This window comes from Pelecanus crispus, chromosome 2 (assembly GCF_030463565.1).
Source record: "Pelecanus crispus isolate bPelCri1 chromosome 2, bPelCri1.pri, whole genome shotgun sequence".
Lineage (NCBI taxonomy): Eukaryota > Metazoa > Chordata > Aves > Pelecaniformes > Pelecanidae > Pelecanus > Pelecanus crispus.
This window is the reverse complement of record NC_134644.1, coordinates 55,741,373-55,764,967: the sequence shown is the minus strand read 5'-3', so window position 1 is coordinate 55,764,967 and position 23,595 is coordinate 55,741,373. Positions and strand designations below refer to the sequence as shown.

General features: G+C 36.5%; 1 protein-coding gene across 1 annotated transcript in view; it reads left to right on the top strand.

Annotated features, from left to right (window-relative positions):
* Positions 1–23,595, top strand: part of BBS9 (Bardet-Biedl syndrome 9) — a 315,124-nt gene that overhangs the window by 14,275 nt on the left and 277,254 nt on the right. The window contains exons 6-7 of the mRNA XM_075705014.1: positions 18,373–18,547; positions 22,401–22,485. Of these exons, the coding sequence (XP_075561129.1) occupies positions 18,373–18,547; positions 22,401–22,485 (260 nt within the window). The remainder of the gene's footprint in view (positions 1–18,372; positions 18,548–22,400; positions 22,486–23,595) is intronic.

The following is a 23,595-nucleotide window of genomic DNA, read 5'->3' as shown; positions in this document are numbered from 1 at the left end:
TTATAGATTTCTCTGAGGAGAGAACTGTGAGGTAAACCTATTTTGTAGTCTGGTTGCTAGCAGCTTCATTCTTGCTAGTGTATTTAGATTAATGATTTGATGCTATGAGCAACTTTCACATGCGGAAGAATTGACGTGGAAGTTCTCATAACAGGAACAGATGAAGACAACCAACAAACCCATTTATTTAGTCTCATCATGGAAGGTCAAAATCTAAATTAAAGAAACTATTAAAGCTATGGAATAAAAAAGCTGAAGACCGAGAAGTTGTCCAGTGACCTGCATAGATTAACAGGGTGCAATAGTTTTTAAAATAGCAGAGTGTGAATTGTGGTTGTCACCACTAGATGGTCCCCTCATTACAGTTACTGGTTAGTAGGCTGCATCTCCAAAGCTGCATTTATACTTGAACTGATTCTACAGGTGTATTTACTGCAAGACTTAATGCAGTATAGAAAACACAAAGCATGTTCTGAAAACCTGAATAGCTGAAAGTGTTTTATTGATTAAAAGAAAATGTATTCTGTTGGTTGTAGAACTTCAGCAAAAAGGTGAAATGAACTTGACTCTTACTTTCAGCAAAACTGTTAATGGGCCAGGGATGTGGGAGATAACAAGGAAATCCCTTATATGTTTAGCTAGAATCCTACACAAATCTAATGGAAATGTTTAAAAAAAGTAAATGGAACAAACCTACAGAGATGAAAAAATATAAATCAAGCATAGTCTAGGCAGAGTTAGTTGTGACTTGCTTACAACTTTAAAAACCTGTAGCAAAGGGGAGGATTATAATATAGAACTTTGCATTTCTTTGCTGCTTTAACTATACCTTTGTTCCTTGCTGTCTCTGAACACTGGTGCTAAAATGAAAACCTGAAACTATCAAAAAGTGACATAGGAAGATCAACTAATAATTTTATATTTAAAAAATTCTGTTTTGTTAGCCCAGACTTTCATAAATTGAATTTAATTTTTAAGTCATTGCCTTTGTTATGCAGAATGCATATCTCTGCTTTACATATTTCTGAACTCTTCCTTATGATTTTAGAACTGTGAGTTGAGTTTGTCCTGCAATGCTCTGATTCTAGAGTATGGGTCTTTTTAGAAAGGATGATTCATGATAAAACCATGAGTTAGTAGTGCTGAACTCTGATTTTCAACCAATTGAACTCTTAACTTAGCCACAAAATGTCACAGCTGTGAAGTAATGAACAGATTGTACAGTCTTCATGTTTTACTTCAAATATAAAATTTAAAGAGCTTGAGATGACTCTACAGTAAGCTTTTTTCGTTAAATTTTAAGGCAAATGGAGGTGAAAAAGCATACACTTTCATGATTTGTATTGCACCCTTACCGCTGGTGAGGACTCAACAAAAATTTTACTTTATATAACCTATTTCATGACATAATTTTTATGAGGTCAGGTTATACTACTATGGCATCATGCAAGTATGCCAGCAGAGATTGCTGTATTAACAATTCAACTTTCATTATATAAAGTGATGTTTCCTGATAGCTTACAATATCTTGGAAAGTATTTTCTGTACTATGTCATTCTGGGTCTTTATAAGATACTTGAGTCAAGTGCTAAGTTATTGGGTAAGATTATGTTAAAGAACCTGATCAGTTTGTAGTAGCAAGAGTATAGCTTGCATAACACTGGTTTATATTTTTGTTTGGGAGAGAAGTGAGAAAGTCATTGAGCATCTTAGGCTTGTTTAGAATCTTTGGTCACCAAAAGCAAAGCTCTCCTTACTACTCTGCCTATCAAAGATCTGAATTGAGCTGCTGTAATGTGAGCAAGGATGTACTTACGCTTCTGTGGTTGCTGTGTGGTGCAGAGGCAGCTGCGCTGGTTTTACAACGGTGTGTGTACTAGATGCAGTGTGAGATGTGCCAGTTTAGCACTCTAGTTTATATATGGGATAGCATCTCTCAAAGGCCTTCTGTGAAGTATCAAGATTTTTGAGGACAAGTAAACAAAATAGTTGAAAATGTTGTACTGGGCTGGTAAAACCCTAAATGATGGAACTTCATTTGGCTGATTGAAAGTCACTGCTGATAGAAAGCTTCTGATAAACGAGTTGTGTATCTTAAGATTCTTAAAGAATGGAATGGAGTAAAGCAAGTGAATTGAATATAGTGTCTTGGTTAATAATTCCTTTTCTTTCTTATTCTTCTTTAATAGCAGACTCATGCCTTAAGAGCCAAACTGGAAGTACACTGCTGCATAATCTAGAAATAGTCAAGTCTTAAGCAATATTCTACATATTGTTTAATCTTAATTAAAGTTAAAACATTGTTTTTCAAAAAACAGTGAGATTTTTTCCATGTTAAGTATATAGTGATTAGTGATAGAGCCAGTATTGTTAAATTTTGTGATTGGCATAATTTAATGATAGTTTTCGTCCATTCTTAAATTTTTTGTCTACAGTTCCACCAAAATCATGTAGTTTGTGTTTTTGGTAGAATTTGAATCTCTTAGGTCTCATTCTTTTAATTAAAATAATGCTGAATTGTATCTGTTTTAGCTGTGCAAAAATTTTGGTTAATCAATTTACCAGTCTTGGCTTCAATTATATGAAACAATAGCAGTGAACCATCCTCATATGGTAATATTAAAACTTCTTATAGATGGGTAATCACTCAGAAATAGTTGAGATAATTATCAACTGCTTGCTTAGGAATCACATGAATTTGCATATTGGCACAGTATAAGATTTGCAGGTGATTGGCATTAGGCAAAACTAGTTTTTAACTCGGGGCAAATAAATTCATATTAATTAATTTTTATAGCCTTTTTCTAATGTGATGTTTAGATAATTAGTGCTGCAGGTATCTTAATTTTGTACCTGTAACATATAGAAATAAACTGTCCTGTGCCTTGACTTTGTCCTGTTCATATGAAGGTATTTAGACATGGCGTGTTGTCCTGCCCTTAAAGAAATCTGAGAGAGACATTAACTTGGAAAATCACCCTTATTCCTACACTACCAGTTTCTGTTGAATGGATTACAACTCAGCTAGCTTATAGCCATTAGCCTAAGTCCTTCTACATCTTGAGAAAGAGTCAATATACTACTTGTGCCTGACTGTTCTTAAAAATGAGATTTACTGATGTGGAGCCTGCTTGTAAGAAATGATGATATTATGCTCTTACATAGTAGGAGTGCCCTTGTTACTGTTTTGAAAAAGTGTGCAGATCAGGCCACAATTTCATTCTTTGCCTTGTTTGCCCTGAGTCAGATGTGACTTATGTTTGAGGGAAGCATATGCAGTGAATTTCTGCTGAAATGATACAAAGAATGGAGAAGTGCTTTAAAGTAAAAATATCCCCACTATTACTTGAAGCTTAGGTAGCTTTATAGATTATCACATAAATTTTCTGTGGTCAGTTGTGCGTTAGACTGAATGGTGGGCAGGATAGTAGCTCATATGTGAACAAACAACAGGGTATAAGGAGTGAATGCTAAAATTCTACACTTTGAGGACTGGTGTATGAAGTGCAGGTTTCCTGAGCTACTGGCTGAAGTCCTTAGGAAGGGTGTGAATGATCATATGCTGTAATAGGAAGATGACCTTTCCCAGGTGAGGGTTGAGTTCTGTGATTGTTCTCCAGGGTTAAGTGGTACATTAAGGTGGGTGTATGAACATTCTCAATGCTTCTGGTTTTCTTTTTAAATTTATGTTTTTAAGATTTTGCCTTCTACTTAAGAACTAAAGGAACAGCATATTGATAGCTTACCAGTGGGACACACAATCTAATGGGTTACTCTTGAATAGAATACTAATTTTATTTAGTGACAGAGAGAAAGCATAGTTTAATAACCTTGCTTTCTTAATTGGTGAGTTATTTTTGAATGGTGTTTACTTATAGATAATGATGTTTTTATTTTCACTGCAAAAGCACTATTACCATTTTATGCAGTTCCACAAAATATACTGCATTATCTAGTAGTTAAATAATCAGCAAATTCATCCTGTTTTTATGTAATGCCTTCAAATGAGTTGATAAATTATTTAGAATTGGATCCTCCTAATAATGTATAGGTTTTGGAATTTATTTTTTAATCTGAACCCTTAATGCCTTAAGTTGGCTTCCACAGTAGTTCAGATTTATTTGAAGTTGTTCAATGGATACTGTACCAATAAAAGGAAATAATAAAACAATAGCAAAGGGAAGGAAAAAAGAAAATACAGCTTTGACATGAAAAATTTACAAGCAAAAAAGTGTGAAAATACCTTGAACCTATCTTTTTCTCAGCAAATGGCCTTGAATTCATTTTACTTTTATTATAGCACTGGCCTAGAGGCAAAGTATGTTTGAGTGTTACAACAAAGAGGGTGCTATACGGAGGAATTTTTTTAATAATGAAATACAACATATGTGTAAACCATGCAACCTTGTAACAGGAAACTTTATAAGAAGGGTAGACTGTGCTTAACTTTTCCACAATTCTGCAAGAACGAATTTTATTAGGTGTTAGTCAGAAAAAAATTATCAGCTGAGTTTTATGCTGTAAGGTTAAATGATTCTTATGACTATGCTTAAGTACAGCAGCAGTATAAATTTGGAGTTTGATTTATTGGCTAGTTCTGTTAAGGAGCAGAATGTTTAACTGTTACCTTCCTGTTAAATTACTTGTGGATAAGGACAGATTATTTGAAAGGCTTTGTCTTTGAGTTTTTTTCATGGAATAGATCTGCTGATGACTACTTCTAGATGGTTTCTTATGTGACTTTGGAAACCCATTAGTGTTGGTTGGTTTTTTTCTAAATAATGGAGTTAGAACCTCTTCTCTAAATTGAACATGTGAATGGAAAAATAATCAAGGAAAATGTTCTTTGAATCTCTTACCATCTGTTTCCTTTCACCTTCCTCAACTTCTCTTAACAGTAATGAGTAAGATCATAGTCTAACTGAAGTATAAAAACTCCGATTGCCTCAGTATGCCAAACTGCTTCAGTTATCAATTGCTAGATATATCACTTAATCTGCATTTCGTTTAAACAAAGTACTATAATTAAAATGAAGTAAAACCAATTGTAGAAATACAACTTTGGGAGCAGTTTTGTATGTAAGTGAAAGACTTGTTTTTCAAAACTTTGATAGATTTTTATATGATGCTTTTTTTAATTTCTTTTGTTGAAGTATGGTACCCAAATGTGTGCAGTCATTGTGCACTGGTAGTATAAAATGTTTTGTATCTTGCATGTGGGGTTATGGCTTCTGCAGTACTCCTGCCAAGAATCAGCGAGTGCCAAGCAGAACAATAATTACCTCATATGTTTTTAATAGCACGTGTATATTAATAATAACCCAGTCTTGCATTTGTCTTTTTGGTGACATATTGTTGACTCATATTTAATTCATCATCCTACTCTAATCCCCAGATTCTTCTTCTTAGTGCTATTGCCTGCCATTCTCTGGTTTCCTGTGAGACAATTGTCTGAGATCATATCAGATGTTTTACTTAAGTTTAGAGATGCTGTCTCTAAAGTTTAGAAATGCAGTATATATTATTACCCAGTCTAATAAATAGTTTGGCATGATGAATTTTCTGTTACTTCAAACCTGTGTACGGATTTATTATTTACATATGTACTTTCTTACTAAATGTTCCAGCATTTCATGTGGATGCATTTGTCTGTCAGATTTGTTTGCTGCCCCATGGTTTTTTTTTCATCCAAAAGAATGCAGCTTTAGTTTCTAACTATTTAATCTCTTTTGCCTTCTCAAAGGGTCTTTCAGAAATGTGTGTATGTAGCTTTTGTTTATTTTTCTAGTGTTCATCTGTGACTATTCAATTACAAAGAAGATTCTAACCTATAGAAATTTGCTTGGAAGGTCACCAAATTTGTTAGTTGCTTTTCCTAGAGGGGTGAAATGTATCTTGTACAGGGTGTGATGCTTTCTACTAATTGCACTTTGGGTTGTTAGGCTTGGTGCAAATAATTCCTGTTAGAAATCACCCTACTATGTCATTCAAGAGAGATTTTTTTGGAGATTTTAGGTAGTGGTGAGTAGGTCTGAGTGTATCCTCCAAGCACAGAAAAGAATGCAAAGCAAAAACAATGAATACAGTTTGCCTATATTAAAAGTGAGAGGGAACAGACTAGCAAGAGTAGATAAAAATCAGTGAAAAAGTGACAAGGTAATTTTACTTCAGATTCATTAGGACAGTTCTAATTTTGTGGTATCCAGTTGGTGCTCATCATGGTTGCAATATGTTCTAGTCCTTGTTGATAGGTTTATTATTGGGAAATTTGAACAGCTGTGCATATGCAGATGAATAAGATTTAAGAAAGCGTCCCCAAATAACTAGAAATTCAAGACGCTGGAAAAAATGAAAATTTTTGGTAGACTTCATTTTATATACTTGTTTTGTGTAGGACTGCCATGTTTTCCCCTGGGTGGCAATGCAAGCTTTGGTGAGTGACATTTGAGCTTACATTAATGATAGTTCTTGCTAAGTAGCAGAGCCTCTGCCTACTGGAAGCTTAAGGACTGGTGCGGTACAATGCTCTCATTTCAAGTGGCAAAGTTTTAAACTTTTAGGGGAAACTGGAGAATTCTGAGGGGTTTTAAAAAAAGCAATCCAGCACAAAAGAAAGTTTAGCAGACCAAAAAGAAAATTGAGTTATTGGATTCAAAATTAATTTTTTACACAAAATTAACCTGTAACTGCATTGCTGTGGTTGTCTGCTCTGCCCCTCGTATAAGGTCAGATCAGATGAGTGTTCATAACTTAAAAAAATAATACTGCAGCCTTGCTAAATTTTTGCATTTCTTTAACATGACTAAGTCTGATTATGAGCATGATTTAATAAAGATAAACATGAATAACCCCCCAAATGTATTTGGTGACTGTAGTGAATAAAAAGGACAAGGAAGGATTACAGCAGAAATAAAATGTATGCAGTTGCTCTTTAGTATGATGATTGGAATGAAAAGGTGTGTCATCTTGCTTACCTGCAAAAGTATGAAAGTAATATTTTGCAAGGTTAGTTGCAAAGTAGTAAGATCATTTGAACATTCGCAGTGTGCTTCCAGCAGTCTTAAAATACAAGATAACAAATTGTTCCTGCTTGCTAAATCTATGGTGTCTTTTCCAAGATTACCAAAAAGGCAACCAATAGAGATGGTGATTTTTTTGATACAGATGTAATTTACTGACTCATTTGACCACAAAGTAAGAGTTAGACCTTTCTGTGTATTGGTTACTAGCCTAGGAGATAGATATATATAGACAAATGATCTGAATGTGAAAAGTGGCTGTATTTTATTGGTGTTTTTGAGGATCTTTAGTCAAGCAGTTTATTTCTAATTTTAATGGGATATTTGAAACTTCTTGAAGAGGTATAGGTGTTCCACCTAAGATTCTGTAAAGTAAACACCCAGTTTTGCATTGTAAGCTTCAGACTGTAGTAGTTACTCAACAAGTTAAGGCAAGAAACAGAATTTAAGGAAAAAGAATTCCACCATTTCTTTATGAATCATTATTATTCAGGCTACATCTATGCATACAGCCATTCTTCCATGTACAGCTAATGTTCTTTTTCAAGATCCACTCTATTTATATTGTCTATAATTAATCTGTTGTATTGAAAAAAGAACAACTTTGTGTGATACTGTTTTCATAGCTGCCTGAACATTTCTCCTGAGACTATTTCTTCCACTAGATACAAACATCCACTTTTGAATGTGGGAAAAATTCTTCGCTTAATATGAAGGCTGTAATAAACAAATGTTAGTACTCTAATCTGTTTAGGGGAGGAGACTTTACCTTCCATGTCTACACAGTGCCAAACAGTAGGTTTCAGCAGGAACTTTTGTGTTCTGGATGTTGCAGCTATGATACTTGTGGATCTCTATACTGCATGTCAGCCTTTTTTGCTCCTTTGAATCATACTAGTGTCTTTCTACCACCTTAGGTCGATATGGGGTTTAAAGGGAACATTCCCAAGTTGCATAATTTAACTATGTCATCTTCTGTGGTAAGAGTCGGATCAAGAATAAAAGAGTGTATCACAGGTCTCTAAAGGATTGATTGTGTGAGTGAGGGCTGATTTGCCTTTGGAGATACTTTAATAGTTCAAGATTCCCTTTCCATCTAAAATCCTCCTTATGCTTTATGGCAGGCAGAAATCTGCAAGATGTTAGGTAGAGAGAATACAGTATGATGGCTGAGAGAAGCAAAAAGATTTTTTTCTCATGGCAGCTCTGACGGCATGCTTTACTGTGTCTTGACCAGGGAGGCTTCTTACAGAGTGGGCTGTGGCAGAGAGCATGTCTTGTGTTGGGACTTGTGAACATGTTTTAGTGCAATAATTTAATATCTGGAAGGGGTTAGAAAATAATTAAAGCTAACATCAGTAGAATAAGGTTTTAGTGTTTTCCTTAAACACTTTCCTTAGTTTCTCTTAAACTCCTATCTACTTCTATTTTTATTTCCTTCCTGTTGGAGCGATTTTTCAATTCCAGCAGAAAAGCACTTAGTCAATCTCAGCTAGAACATATGTACATATTGAGCATCGTTTGGGATGGGTACATGCATTAGCATTGAGTGATGCAGGGCATTTTTCCTTTTCCTCTTTATGTGCATTCAGGGTATTGCACTGCCTTGGCGGTGCTGTCAGATCCTCTGGCCTAGAATGAATGGCTGCAGCTGAAGTCCTGAACTTTGATCCTTTCTGTAGTAACGCAATGAGCAGCCACCAGACCACCAAGCTAGTCAATTCAGAGTTCTTTCTGAATGTACACTGACATGTGCTTCCTGCTTTGGGTTAGGGAAGTAACCAAAGACTTGCCTTTTACTAGGCATACATTGTTTTAAGAACTACCTGACATATTTTCAAATGTTTTTTCCATTAGACAGAAGTGATTCCTGAAGTGCTTTTCTCACAGTTGACCCAGATCTGGTTTGCTTCAGGAGCGACACTCAGCAGCAAGTTGAATTCTCCAAAATGGGTTTGAACTGGAGGACACTTTGTTCTCTATGCTGGGAGAAATTTTGTGGGGCAGATTTCAATGATGAAGAAAAAGGAAAACATACTTGCTTGTTTCAAGTCAAGACAGTAATTTTTGTTCCACTGTGCTTCACTGGCCAATGCACTGTGGATTTAACTTTTGTCAAATTAGGAAGACATTTGCCATGTATCATTAAAGGGCTCTTAGGTGCCAGGGTGTTTTATAAATGCCAGTTTATCTTTGTTTTATTTCATTGATGCTTCCTTCCACACAAGGCTTTTGACTGAAGCTTTTGATTACCATTTAAGGCAGCAAAGTTATCTCTTCTGATGTCTCCCTAAAATCTGTAACTTTATGAAGCTTTTTCTGATTTCTAATTTATCCCATTTGATACTGTAGTTTTCATTGCATGATTTCACATGGTGCTCAGGCCTTGTGATTACATAATGTACTTTTTATGGAAATGATTTGGTGCCAGAGGGGAGGCTCAGTGTAGAGGAAATCATTAACATGCAAAAAACTTGAGCTCCAAAATAGCTTTAATTAGAAACTTATTTCAAAGAGCTACCACCTGCCTCTCATTTTGGCTTTGCATTAGCTCTAAAAATACATTGTGGTTTAAAAGTGTGATGTAAATATATTCATATCACGCTAGAATAACAAAACTGCAAAACAACAGTAGCTAGACTTGTGCTTAAAAGTAACACTTTCTGGCTGAGGGACATTGCTCTTGAGGCACGAGCTGCTGAAACTATGTACACTAAGTGATTCCATCTGATCTGCAGAAAACACTATGGGTTATATTTTCACTTTATAAATATGTCAATTGCAAAGCCAACTGGCTGCAATAAGCTTTTTTGAAATGGACATTTCTGGCTGAGTTTTTGGAATACTGCATTTCTTAGTGAAACATAAAAACTCCATTCACTAGCTACACATTAAAAACAAATGGCCAAAGGAAATAAGATGATCTATAAAAAGCTGGGAAATAAGAGTTCATACACAATTTAATTTTCTTTAATTATGCTTTACATGTAATAGTTTGGATAATTGGAGTTTGATCCACTAGTACAAGCTAGTTAAAATCCAAATGTGAAAATTAGCGAGTAAGAACACCACAAATATGATGAATAAAGTGGTAGGTATATTAAGAAGCAACACTGTGCTCTTAAAGGCAAAAAGAGTGATTACTGATTCAGTCTTAGGGTGCCTGATGTATATTTGTTTCTTCAGCCATTGTGGTTCAGTACTGCAGTATGCTTGGAGGTCATTGGAGTGTTCTAAAGAACTTGTCATGTTATGTCATGTCATATTCAATCATATCACTACAGTTAAAACAGGAGATATTTTAACAATGATATTTGTGTGTGATTAGGGGTTATGAATGTTAAAGATGAATACTTCCATGTCTGATATGATGTGTAGCTTCGTATATATTGCAGAAGGTGGTATAGTTTTTCTATTTATCGGTTTCATGATGTAATGAAATTGGTAAGAATAAGATTGATATTCACAATATGCATGAGAGCAGAAGCTATTACTACTTATTACTTAAGCAGTAACACCTCAACACCTCTACTGACCTTTATTTTTTTCTGTTATTTGAATTGTGATATGTCTACTAGATTACCACTGCATATCAATTATATTTGGAATAGAAATTAACAACTAAATTGTATATTTTAGACAAGCTTAAACATTGAAGGTTGTGGTCAGAAGGTGTCTAAAAGATTACTTTCTCACTACTGTCAGTATAACTGGAAGTACCTGAAACAATGCTATTACAAAATATGTAAGATTTCTGTCTTAGTAAGGGCATTCACTTTACAATTAAATGTCTTTTAATCTTATGATATATCAATCAATATTTAGAACTCTTCAAAACAGTAGCATAGTGGCATAGCAAAAATTTAAACAATTACTGTTACAATTTTTTGGTGACTTAAATTACTTTATGCACAATTTTAATTTTGGGGGGTTTTCCTGTTTTTGTCTATACCTTTCTAAGGAAGAAAAGATGAAAAATAACAAGCCTTAAGAAACAAAGTACAAATGTGTTCTACTACCATGCCTTTAAAAAACATTTTTCAAGCTGAAATCTGTGATCTTTTTGTCTTCAGGTTTCAGGTACCAGGGAGTTCCAATGAAGCTAGACATTGAAAGTTAAGGTTCTGGAAATAGGGCAGACAGCTGCAGATTTCTTCTGTAGCACACTGTTGATGGTAGGAAAATTCATAGGAAACTGTGGAAGGGGAGTTGAAGACTCTATACCCAGACTTACAGGGTTATGTTCTTGATAAAGGTGTAAAATAGAAGTGGAACTGCACAGTTAGCTAATTTAAAGTATTGAGAGGGTTTTCAGTATGCCTTTGAATGCTGAATGCGAACATATGCAATTTTGAGGTAACAGATGTAGAATAACGATGGTCATGTGGACACCTGGATTATGAAGCACTATTTTCTTGCATGCCAAATAAAAATGCCACTAGTTATTTCTAGTAAGATAACTATGCCTAAGACTGGTGGCAACCAGTGGGCTAGCACCTTTTACTAGTTATCAGTGTTTGTACAAGTTTTTCAGAGTACTTCTACTGGTTATTCTTAATTTTATACAGTTGGCTAACTCATACTTTTTCTAGACTGTATCAGCAGTGTGATAATGTCAGCAGCTGTTGGGAAGCAGAAGCTGGGTATCATTAACATTGATAGCATAAAAGTGTAAAACATCACAAGTTTCTCTAATGGTTTCCACTGTTTGCTGATCAGGAGTATGTGATAGGACTAAATCCTGTGAAATTGCACAGCCTAGAGGAACAGATATCTACCATAGTGCCTTGGAGTAGATCAGAGATGAAAGATAAAATGCCTTCTCTGAATGATTCTTCTCTTGATTTCAATCCCACTTCCCAAGCAGGTTCAGCTAGAAGTTGCCCAGGATTGTGTTCAGTTGTGTTCTGAACATGTCCATAGAAGGACACCCCACAACCTTTCTGGACAACGGGTTCCAGTGTTTGACTCAGAATTTCATGTGATACAGTTTGTTCCTATTGACACATGTCCTGTAACTGGGTGCTACGGGGAAGAGTCTGTCTCCCTCTTGTTCATTCTCTCCCATTAGGTATTTATGCACATTTGGTGAGATTCCCCTGAGCCATCTCTTCTCCAGGCTGAAGAGCCTGAGCTCTCTAGTTTCTCCTCATCTGAAAGACACACCAGTTGCTTAATCATCTTTGTGACCCTTTGCTGGACTTGTTGCAGTATGTCCCTGCGTTTTTTTTGTACTGGCAAGTCCAGAACTGGACCCAGTACTCTGGATGTGGCCTCACCAATGCTGAGTAGAGGGCAAGGATTGCTTCCTTCAACTTGTCACCAGACACTGTTCCTAATGCAGCCTGGGATACTGTTGGCTGCCTTTGCAAGGGTGCATTGCTGGCTTATGGTATAATTTGTCCAGGAGGACCCCAGATCTTTTTTGCAGAGCTGTTTTCCAGCTGCTTGGCCCCCAGTGTGTACTGATGCCTGTGGTTATACCTTCCTGGGGCAGGACTTTGCATTTCCCTTTGAACTTCATGACATTTCTGTATGCCTGCTTCTCCAGCCTGTTCAGGTCCCTCTGAATGGCAGCACACCACCTGAACCTGACAGTTTAACCAGTCTTCAGTCCACCTCATTGTCTACATATCTAGCCTGGACTTCATCAGCTTATGTATGGCGATGCTGTGGGAGGCAGCACCAAAAGTCTTCCTAAAGTCAAGGTAAATGGCATCCACTGATCTCCTGTCATCCCCAAAGCCAGTCATGTCATTGTAGAAGGCAGTTAGGTTGGTTAAGCATGATTGCACCTTTGTAGATCCATGCTGACTACTCCTGATCAACTTCTTGTCCTTCATGTGTGTGGAAATGGTTTCCGTGAGCATTAGTTGCTCCATTACTTTTCCAGGGTCTGAGGTGATGTTGACTTGTCTGTTCCCTGGATCTTCCTACTTGTCCTTCTTGAAGATAGTGACATTTACTTTCTTCGAGTCTTAGGGACCTCTTCTGATTGCTGTGACCTTTCAAAGATAATTGAGTGACGTTGGCAATGACATCAGCCAACTCCCTCAGCACTTGTGTGTGCATCACATCAGTCCTATGAACTTAAGCTTACTTTGTTTAAATATTCCTTAACCAGATCCCTTTCCACTGAGGGTACGTCTTCCTTTGCTCAGACTTTCCCTTTGGTCTCAGGGGCCAGGGATTCCTCAAAACCAGTGTTACTGGTAAAGATGGAGGCAAAGAAAGCATCGAGCTCCTTGACTTTTCTGTGCCCTTTGTCCCTAGCCCCTGTTCCATTGAGCAGTGGTCCTACATTTTCCCTAGTCTTCATTTGGATGTCTGTGTATTTGTGGAATCCATTTTTGTTGCCTTCTACATCCCTTGCCAGATCCAACTCAGCTGGGCTATTGCTTTCCTAACCCCATCTCTGAATGATTATATAGTATCTCTATATTCCTCTGAGGTCACCTGCACCTGCTTCCACCTCTTCTGTGCTTTATTTTTATGTCAGTGTAGTCAGGAGCGCCTTGTTTATCCTTGTAGGTGTCTTGCTGCTTGCCTTTGCTTGACTCTCTGCTTGTTAGGATAGACTGTTCTTGAACTTGGAGGTGATCCTCGAAGATTTAACCAGCTCTCTTGGATCCCTTTTCTCTTCAGGGCCGTATCCCAATAGATTCTTCTAGGCAGATCCCTGAAGAGGCTAATGTCTGCTCTCCTAAAGTCTGGGGCTGTGGTTGTGTTTTATGCCCTGCTCATTCCTCTTATGCTCCTGAACTTATCCTGATCATCTTCCTGACCATCTCATAGTCACTGTAGTCAAGGCTGTACCCCAACCTTCACATCCTTCCCTGCCTGTAAGTATCAGGTCCAGCAAAGCACCTCTCCTCTTTGGCTCATCAGTCATCTGAGTTGGGAAGTTTTTGTCAGTGTGTTACAGAAACCTCCTAGATTTTTTTTCCCTGCTGTTGTCCTCCTTACAGATATTACAGTGGTTCAAGTCCCCCATGAGGACCAGAGTCACCACATGTGAGGCTTCTGCCAGTTGTCTGAAGAGTGCCTCATCTACATCTTCTTGATCAGGTGGCCTATGGCAGACACTCATATTGGTCTGCTCACTAATCCTGACCCATAATCTCTTGACTGGCTCATCACCTGTCCCCAGGCAGAACTCCATGCATTCTTGCTAAAAAGGGCAAATTCCCATCACCATCCTGGCCTGCCCTTCCTAAAGGGCCTAATGCATCCATCTTAGCACTTCAGTCATGTGAGCTAGCCTACTATATCTCTGATCCCAATGAGATCGTAGCCCTATTACTGCACATGGACTTCCAGTTCCTCCTGTTTTTCCCTGTAGTGTATGCATTACTTTAGGGGCATTTCAGAGAGGCACTTAAAAAGGCCATGAGAGCTTTCTCCATAAGGCTGCTGTTCCATGGGTACTTTCTTACTTGGATTCCTGTGCTTGAGAAGATTTCACTTCAGCCCTGTTTTGTTGATTACTGTGTCCCTTTGGTTCACATCGTCCTGGCGCACTTTTCTTGCCTACCCCATCTACCACTCCCTCACTTGATGTAAAATCCCTCCCCTGTCATTCCTAGCTTAAAGTTGCTCTTACTGAGTTGGCAAGCCTGTTGGCAAAGATACTTTTGCTGTATTTAGTCAGGGGATCCTGTCTCTTCCAAACAGCTGTCAATCCTCAAAGATGGTCACAAGACCAAGCTCTGTTGCGGATACCTGCTGTGCAACCAATTGTTGGCCCACAGGATACATCCAGTCTTCCTCAAGCCCTTCCCCTTCCTCCGCAGGATTAAGGAGGAAAACCACCTGGGCCCTCAAGCCCTTAACCATCACCCCAGAGCCATGTCATACTTGATACTTTCCAGGTCACCTCTGGCAGTTGCTAAGCTTGCATGGAGTTATTTATGTGGGGTGATAATTCATTCATCTGAAACTTTTTTTAAAAAAAATACAAATTCAGGAAGGTGTCCTACCATCAGCTTAATGGGCATCAGATAAGTACCAGATCTGGCTCGGGAGTGGGGAGGAACTATGTGACCTTAGCAAGGGGAACTGGAGGCCCAGAAGGAAGGAGGTGAGCAGGACTGCTCCTGCCAGCAGTAGCAAAGCATTAGACTGGTTTTGCTCCTTTGTTTACTTATAGTCTTAGTGTGCCTCAAGTGATACTCTTTGAACTTGTATAGTTGCTACGATTCTTTTATGAATACATGCTTTTTCTTTTTTTTAATTTACACTAGTAATAGTTGATAGTGTCAACTGTTAGTGATGAAAAGCAGGATGCTCAGAATTGTAGGAACCTTAATATTAAATAACTTTCAGATTCACATATGCATCTTGCTTTATTTTTTAATTGAAACATACAACGTACTTATCACTCACTGATTTCTGAATCGTATGTTAGTAAAGTCATTGCAGTGTTCTTGGCTAGTACTTCAGAGACTTGGTATAAGCAGCAAACCTAATATTCCTTCTGACTGATCAGTAGTTGCTGTAACCTCTTGAATATCACATATTTCAGTTGCAGAATGTCAGCTACAAGTTATGAATAAACCAAACAATTCTGGAATCTGTTCTATGAAGAATATTTAAGAGGGCAAATGATTCTTAAAGACTTAATAAAGCTGCTTTATACAAATAATTTCAGAGGAAACGTACTAGTTATGCACATTTAAGAGGTGTGTGTATATATGCATATCCAATGTGTTTGTATAGTGTAGAATGTTTCTAATTTTATAAACAATAAATTTTAAGATTGAACAGAAGCCCTAGACCCTGCTTTATAATTTAAAAAGTCTGTAGAAAATTCTAGGAAAATCATAGCTCTAAAACAATTGGTCTGTTTAGAAAATGCTTTTGGAGATCTATGTCAAACCCATAATTCTCTCAAAATGATTGCATTTAGTCAGGGAACATTTCTTCATTGACTTCTGCTGTTAACAGAGGTAAAGAGTTTACATTTCTTAGAAGGATGTATGACTTCAATCTGCACATAGAAGAGGAAACATTTAACATGTTTCAAGTTTCCAGTATAGTGGTACAAACTTCAGAATGTTATAGATTAAACTTCTGAGACTCAAATAATCAAATTGAAGTTGCTAGTGACAAGTGGTTGCTGGTTTAATGGGCTGCTATAAAGATGATATATTTAAAATTTCTTACTTGCAGTAGTGGAAAAAACCCAAAGATATATTCGTTTGACTTCAGTATCAGGCAGAATCTCAGTCTGACTACTTTTGAACAGTACTTTAATGATTTCCACGTCGAATTGCTTTTATATAACATGTTGGTTTATTAGTACAGATTCTGACATTTTTTGGCTTAGGAAGATGTGTTTTCATTGTTTCTCAGCTAAGTTTCTTTTCGAAGCCACCGAGGATTCTTGATTAATGGAGTACTTCTCTCATGTTTAATAAGGAATAAGAGATTTTTCTAAGGTTGAATAAAATTCTTTTCTATATTTTAATTTATGAATTTGTCAATTGGAAATGCTAATACTACCTTGCTAAAGCAAAATTTAAATGTCTGATTTTGTAAGTTAATGTTATCCCTCAAAGGGTATGCACCTTAGGAGTTTTCAAACAGACAAAACCAACAAAACTCCAATAAATAAGAATGACCTTTAAGGTGTTCAGAAAAAGTCTATGTGAACATAAGGGAAGAAACAAGTGTTGTGATTAAGTACTTGAAATGCCATCAGTGTTCCTAAAATTACACTGTTGAAATTATTTTGCAGTTCTATCTATCTAATCATTGGTGTGAAGGATTGAAGTATTTTAACTTTTTCACTAGAGACTGAGAGATTCAGCTTTGCCTCTACCAAATCAGTGGCATGAATTACACTTTCAAATGTCCTTCCTATCAAATGGTTGATATTTGCAACAGGATTTATAGAACATGTAGTGAATTATGGGCAGAATCTGGAAAGGATGGGAGAACTTGATTTTTAGAAAGTGGGAAAATCTGAAAAAGAGATGAGGGGAGGGCAAATAGAAAGGACCCAGCTGATTTGCCTTACTTTTGTTTTTTCTGTTCTTACCCTGAGCTAAATTTTTATTGTATGTTTTAATCACAAGGACAAGTAACATGATGTACTGCTGAGCTATAACACTACTATTTATTTTTAAGTAGTTAAAGTTTCTATGAACAATTGCAGTGGGGATGAGCAATGTTTGCACTGTACTTTACATTTGTTGCTTTTTCAGATACTGAATATCTCTTTGACCTTTGTAAGCTTTATCTAAGTGTAAGAATGAAGTTTTAGTCTGTTTTTTTTGTTTCACCTTCCTATGTTAGAAAACAGTTCTTAAAGGATTGAGGATGGAGCTTAGTGAACAGACAATTTGTTTGGGTCCTCCATGCATATAGAATAATTCCTGAGACACAACAGAGCATTTTAATGGAGTTGAATAGACATTTTGAATTACAGGTATTTCATGTTGCATTTGCAAGATAGGGGCTTATCTCTGAGTTTGGGAGAGATAACTTCTATCAGCTTCAGAAGGTGTTAGTCTTAGTCACATAGCTCTCTTTGAATGCATGCAAAATATTGTTTGTTTGAATTGTTGCCCTTGCATATGAAATGCAAACTGCATAATCAGCTTCTGATCTCAGAAGTCTTCAAAATGAGACTTTGAATTTAGATTGGTGTACTTGAGACATGACAAGTTATGTCTTAAGTCATGTCTTGAGGCTGCTGAATAATGGACAAGGCGTGAACTAAATTTCTCCAGGCTGATTTTTTTGGTGGGTTGGTTTTTTTTTAGTTTTGTTGGTAACACTGAGTGGGCCTGTTTTTGTGTTTTTCTTTCCCTGAAGACAGAAAATGTGAATGCAAAGTATGAAAAAAAAATACCATTGTATCATTTTCACAACAATACATACTTGTAGGGCTTTCTGTTGCATTGCTTAAGTAGACTTGAAAGAATAGAATAGGTTATTTTTAAACCACAGTTGCTATGACTGCTTGTAAGGTGTAGAGGCATTTAAGAACCAGAATAACTTGGGGTTTGGGAGTATTGAAAGATTTCTTTAAACTGAAATTGTAGTAGTTATATCTTTAGAAATTTTGGGTTGGAATAAAATATCTAACTCTTTTTTTGCTCTTAATATATTCTGAATGTTATTCCCCCTAAAATCTAGTTTGTTTATTTTAGTAAGTAAGCTTTTATTGAGGTTGGAATATCTAGTGTTCTTCCTCATAGTAAACACTCATGTAAATTAAAATTATTCTTATTTTTGTTAGGATTACTTATAAGCACAATTTAAATTTACTAACAATTTTACGATTAAAACTATATAAATAACTTTGCTTTGTTTCCTTTGTATTTCTTTCTTTTGCTTTCCTTAGGTCGGGATTTGATATGCATACAGTCCATGGATGGGATGCTCATGTTGTTTGAACAGGAAAGCTATGCTTTTGGCCGTTTTTTACCTGGTTTTCTTCTGCCTGGTCCCTTGACTTACAGCTCTCGGACAGATTCTTTCATTACAGTGTCTTCTTGTCGACAGGTTGAGAGTTACAAGTATGTGTTTGTGTTCAGTACTTATAGCATATTTTGGTGCTGTCATTTAGAATGTAAACAAAAGTAATCATGTCTAATTTTTATTGCCTTTGCTAATGTTGTATACCAAAGCAGGTGATAGGTAGTTGCAGAGAAGAAGAAAAATAAAATGCTCTATGTTGTTCAGTGATTACTGTCTCTGTACAGTCATAGAAGAAAGCATACTGTGCATCCTGAGGACTTTATGGTCCTATTTTATTTGTATAAATGTGTTAAGTTTACTAGCTTATCAAGGCACATCACGTTGTCCTGCAAGTGCCAGGTTTTTCCCTGCTTTGGTTCAGTCTAATCTGTGCTTTCAGTGTTGTCTGCACTACAGTGCTTGAGCAAGATGTTCCTTCCAGTTGTTTCAATGGGATTTTTATTTTGATGCAAATAGGTGTTAGTCTGATGAATCTCTTCAGTTTTCAGAAGAGAAAACTGAACAGTTTTGAGACAGGGCTTTGACTTTTGTGATCATAGGATCCTCTCAAAGGAATGAGGGCTGGTGGGGAGAGATGGAATCCTCTACCTGACAAAGCTTGTTAACCTCCTTGACTGCTAGACTGAGGGATGGGTGCTAAATCCAGCATGTAAGTGATGGTATAGAGTATAAGTGTCAAGTGCACAAAGGGGGATGCTTTCATAATGCCTTAGGAGGAAGTGGGATGAGTGAGGGCCCATATTAAGTGTGTATTCACAAATGCCTACAGCCTTGGCAGCAAAGAGGAGGAACTAGAAGTTGTGTGTGCAGTTAGAGTTATGACAGGGTAGCTTGCATGACTAAGGTGCTGTAACTGATGACTCCAGGATCTTCAGGAAGAAAAGACAGACAAGGGGGGGATTTGTGTTCACCATGGAGGAGCAGCTTGAATACATGGGGCTCTCTTACAGTACCACCATGTTGAGAGTTTATCTGTTTAGCATCCGATGGATGCTTGAGGAACAGGATGTTGTGATGATTGTCTGCTATGAAGCCTTTTTTAAACAAGAAGATTCCTAACTGCAGGCCTTTGTTCTCATGGAGGACTAATGCCTGCTAGGAGAGCAACATTATGGACTTCAGCAAAGGAGAAGGTTTCTGAGGTGAATTAGGGAAAACTTTTGATGCAGGTGCTAGACAGCCTGGCTAGGGAAGATGCTTTGCTGAATCCACAACTCAAAAGAAAGAAATGTTTGGAGAATAGTCGGCATCTGCCTTTTGAGTGTTGCGGACATTAGCTGCAGTGACCATGAGATGATGTAGATTAAGATCCTGAGAGAAGTCAGGAAGATAAGCAGTGGAATAAGACTGTAGATTTCAAGAGAACAGACTTGGGCTTGTTCAAGGAACTGGTGGGCAGGATCCTGTGAGAGGCTGCCCTGAAGGGCAAAAGGGCTCAGGAGAGATGGTGAATCTTCATGGATAATCTTCTCAAAGACCAAGAACAATCCATTTCAATGTTCAAGAAAATAAGAAGTAGCAGAAGGCAGACAGGTAGCTCCTGACTGAGTTTAAATGAAACAAAGGAAATATATGAGATGAAAGTTGAAATGGACTACTGTGGAGGAATATAAAACATCATGTGGGCATGCAGGGGATGGGATTGAGAAGATACAAGCTTGGTTAAAACTCTTACTGGCAGAAGGTCTGAAGAACCAAGGACTTCCACAAGGTACCTCAGATGTAAAAAGGTAGATCCAGGAAATTGACCCACTACTGAACAGGAGGAGATATGTGTTGCAAGTAAAAGTAGTTTAATAGAAAATTCATATTTTTCCTAAGAAATAAGTTGGAATAGAATTTATTAATATTGGTAAGGAATAAAGAAATATTGTTTTCTTTAAAACTAATATCTCAATCTTATGTTTAGATTCTTGACTTTTACAACAAATGTGGCTAGAATTTTTCCTCAGTCTGTCGCTGATCCACAAGTGTGCTGTCTTTATTGTAGGAAGGTGTCATTTTAAAGGAATTCTTCACCTGGATTCTGGTTATTGGTCTTTAGTGCCAAGTGTTAAGACACTGTGGTACTAATCTCTAGTGTATGTCTGAACTGTTAGGACATTAGAATAAAGTAATCCTCCTAAAGTGAAGGAAATAGACATGGTAGGGAGAGAAGAGGTTATTTTTATGGTTGTATTAAATGTGTTTTTCTTATAGTAAATGAAAAATGTAGAAGTTCTATCTAGTGTTTTTAGCAGAACAAGTTGCCAAACTTCGAACTATTTTCCTATAGCTCATGCAGACCAATGCCTTAATTTGAAAGCAATATTTCCTGTGTTGATTCTGAATTCTTTCAAGATCTAAAAGCAAAATGCCTCTTATTTAAATGATTGTATGCTTGATGTGATAGCTGAATTGGAAGTTTGTGTTGGTCATCTGTGGCTTGAGTTTTTTGTGATGAAAGACTTGTATGCAGGTAGTTGGTACTTGAACATCAATACCTATTGCTGTTCAGTGGGAGTTTGGTTTGAAAACTATGTGTTAGTCCCTGATTAGTTAATAAAATGATAATGTGCTAGCCAAGACTATCAATAAAATGTGGTTTAAAAAAAAAAGAAAATTTTATTAGGTCAGGGACTGCAACTTCTCTTATAAATGTGTTAAACTGAAAAAGAGAAGTGAATTTGTTTATATAGAGGACACTTAAAGACATGGTTATTGTACTAAAAGCAGCTTATTTAGTATTTTTAACTAGGTCATAGCATTCACCTTAAGCAATTAAATTTCTTACTCCAAGTACAAAATTTACTTCTGTAAGTAAAATAATTTTGGAAACTAAAATTCTTTAGTAACAAGCACCACAATACATGCATCTGAAATGTGAGGGCTGCTGGTGTCGTCATTTTAAATCTGTAACTTTGACAGTATACAAAAACATGTACTTTTATTTCTTAGACTTGAATTGGAACATTCAGAACTGTGTTGGTTTGCACTTAGGAGCTGATGGCACTCTATGACTTCCAGAATTGAATGCTTTCTTTTAGATGTTTGTTTGGGTTTTGTTGTTGTTTATTTCTAGAAAACTTCAGTATTTTACAGATTACCTGATGTGCATACATTGGAAACAGGCTAGTTCAGTAAGTTAGGACACCAGCACAAATTCAGGAAAGAAATAGTTACAGAAGAGTCAATGAGGACACGGTTTGAACATTGAGGATTGCATATGTGTTAGAGGACAGGTAGATGTGTGGAGCACTTATGGTAGTTGCCATCTTTTGTTCTAATGTCTTCATTGCCAATTTGTCTTAGTATGGTTGGCAGTTACAAAATAATAAAAAAAAAACCCCTCAAACCCACAAACCTCCCATCTTTTGCTAGATATGCCACTTACTGGTACCAGTTTACTGTTACCTCTTGGATTAGAACCACTTAGTTTATGTAATGGATGTGCTTGAGAGTGTAACTATTATATATAGCAGATTGTATTTCAGGGTAGTTTAGGAGGCTTTTTTTTAAAGCTTAAGAGTAAAAAAGTTTACTTTTTATTAGAATTTCACAATTTGAAAATGCGTTGGTTTCTTGCTTCTGTTGTCTTTGTGGTCTAGATTTCTATCCTCTAATATATTTAGCTGTTAAATTTATTTTAACACCACATAAAATCTGAATAGAAATGTTTGTTTTGATTTCTGCCTTTACACTTAGCTGTTGTCCTACAGTGATATTTATTTTAACATCTTTGCTGATGATAGATGTGTTGCAGTAGGCTTTCTAACAATCCTTTTACAGTGTGCTTTTACTGTGTATGTATACTCATAATATGATAATTACATTTTATTTTTTACTTAATGTAAGGGTATTAACTACAAAGATAGATTTTATTTTTTTAATTTTTTAAACTTCCTGTAACAGATACCAAGTGCTGGCATTTGCAACAGATGCTGATGAAAGACAAGAAACAGAACAGCAAAAACTTAGTTCTGGAAAAAGACTTGCGGTAAAACCTGTTTATTTTACATAACCTGTATGGTACACTGCATACATGTTAAAAAGACCAATACTAAGTAACGAATGGAAACATTGTCTGCTGACAAAGGACTTGATCCAATTGCCATTAAAGGCAATGGAAAGACTCCAGTAGATTTCCATTAAGATTTCTTTGGGCCTCAGTTATTTAAGATTGGGCCTTAAAACTCACTGTTTTTCTAAGGAGGAAAAAAACCCCTATTTCTAAGGCAGTATTTGTAATACAAAACCTAAACTGTAGTAAAATAGATAAATAGGTACACCTGAAATATTTCTCATGTTTTTCATTTAAGTCTATTTGTGACTTTGTATTGGACTTAAATCAACCTCATTCTACTTTGGGAATCCTTTATACTTAGGGAAACTCAGCAGTGAAAAATGTTTCCATAAATAGTCAGTATCCTGGACTCTTTTTGTCAAAAATCTGTGGATTCAGTGATCTTCAGGAGCTCCCTGTGACTAAGTTGTTTAATATTTGAGCTGCCTCCTATTAAGAGGAAGAGAATTTCATTATCTGTGGTCCTGCAGTAGAATTGCTTGTCTGCTAAATACACTGCGTAAAGTGCTAGATTCAGCATATCTCAGGTATGACAGTATAAAATATTGGGAGAACACCTTCCTTCCAGTGGCTAATTGTAGAATTTTTTCAAACTGTAAGTCAGTGAGAATCCTACATTTTGAATTAGGAGAAGACATAGTTTTTTAAATAAGAAATTTGGAAGCTTCATCAGATATGCTGCAAATTAAATACATTTTTTTAAATCTGAAATGAGGAGCATACATGGAGACGAATGTAGTAACCCTGGCTTTTTTTCCCTTTGATTTTTAAGATAGCACTTCCAGCTTCATATATCAGATATGCCAATATGTTTGCTAACACATTCTGTTCTTTTTGCAAAACAATTGATGCTGTTCATATAGGAAGTGCTGACAGTTGAACTTTCATATTTTTTGACTTCAGAAATCCTGAATTTCTGTTTAACCAGCTTGGCAGCAGTCAAAAGCAATTTTTGCATGTGTAAATTATTTGAAATGTCTGAGGAGCTGAAATAATAAAGTAATGAAATATATCAATAAGCAG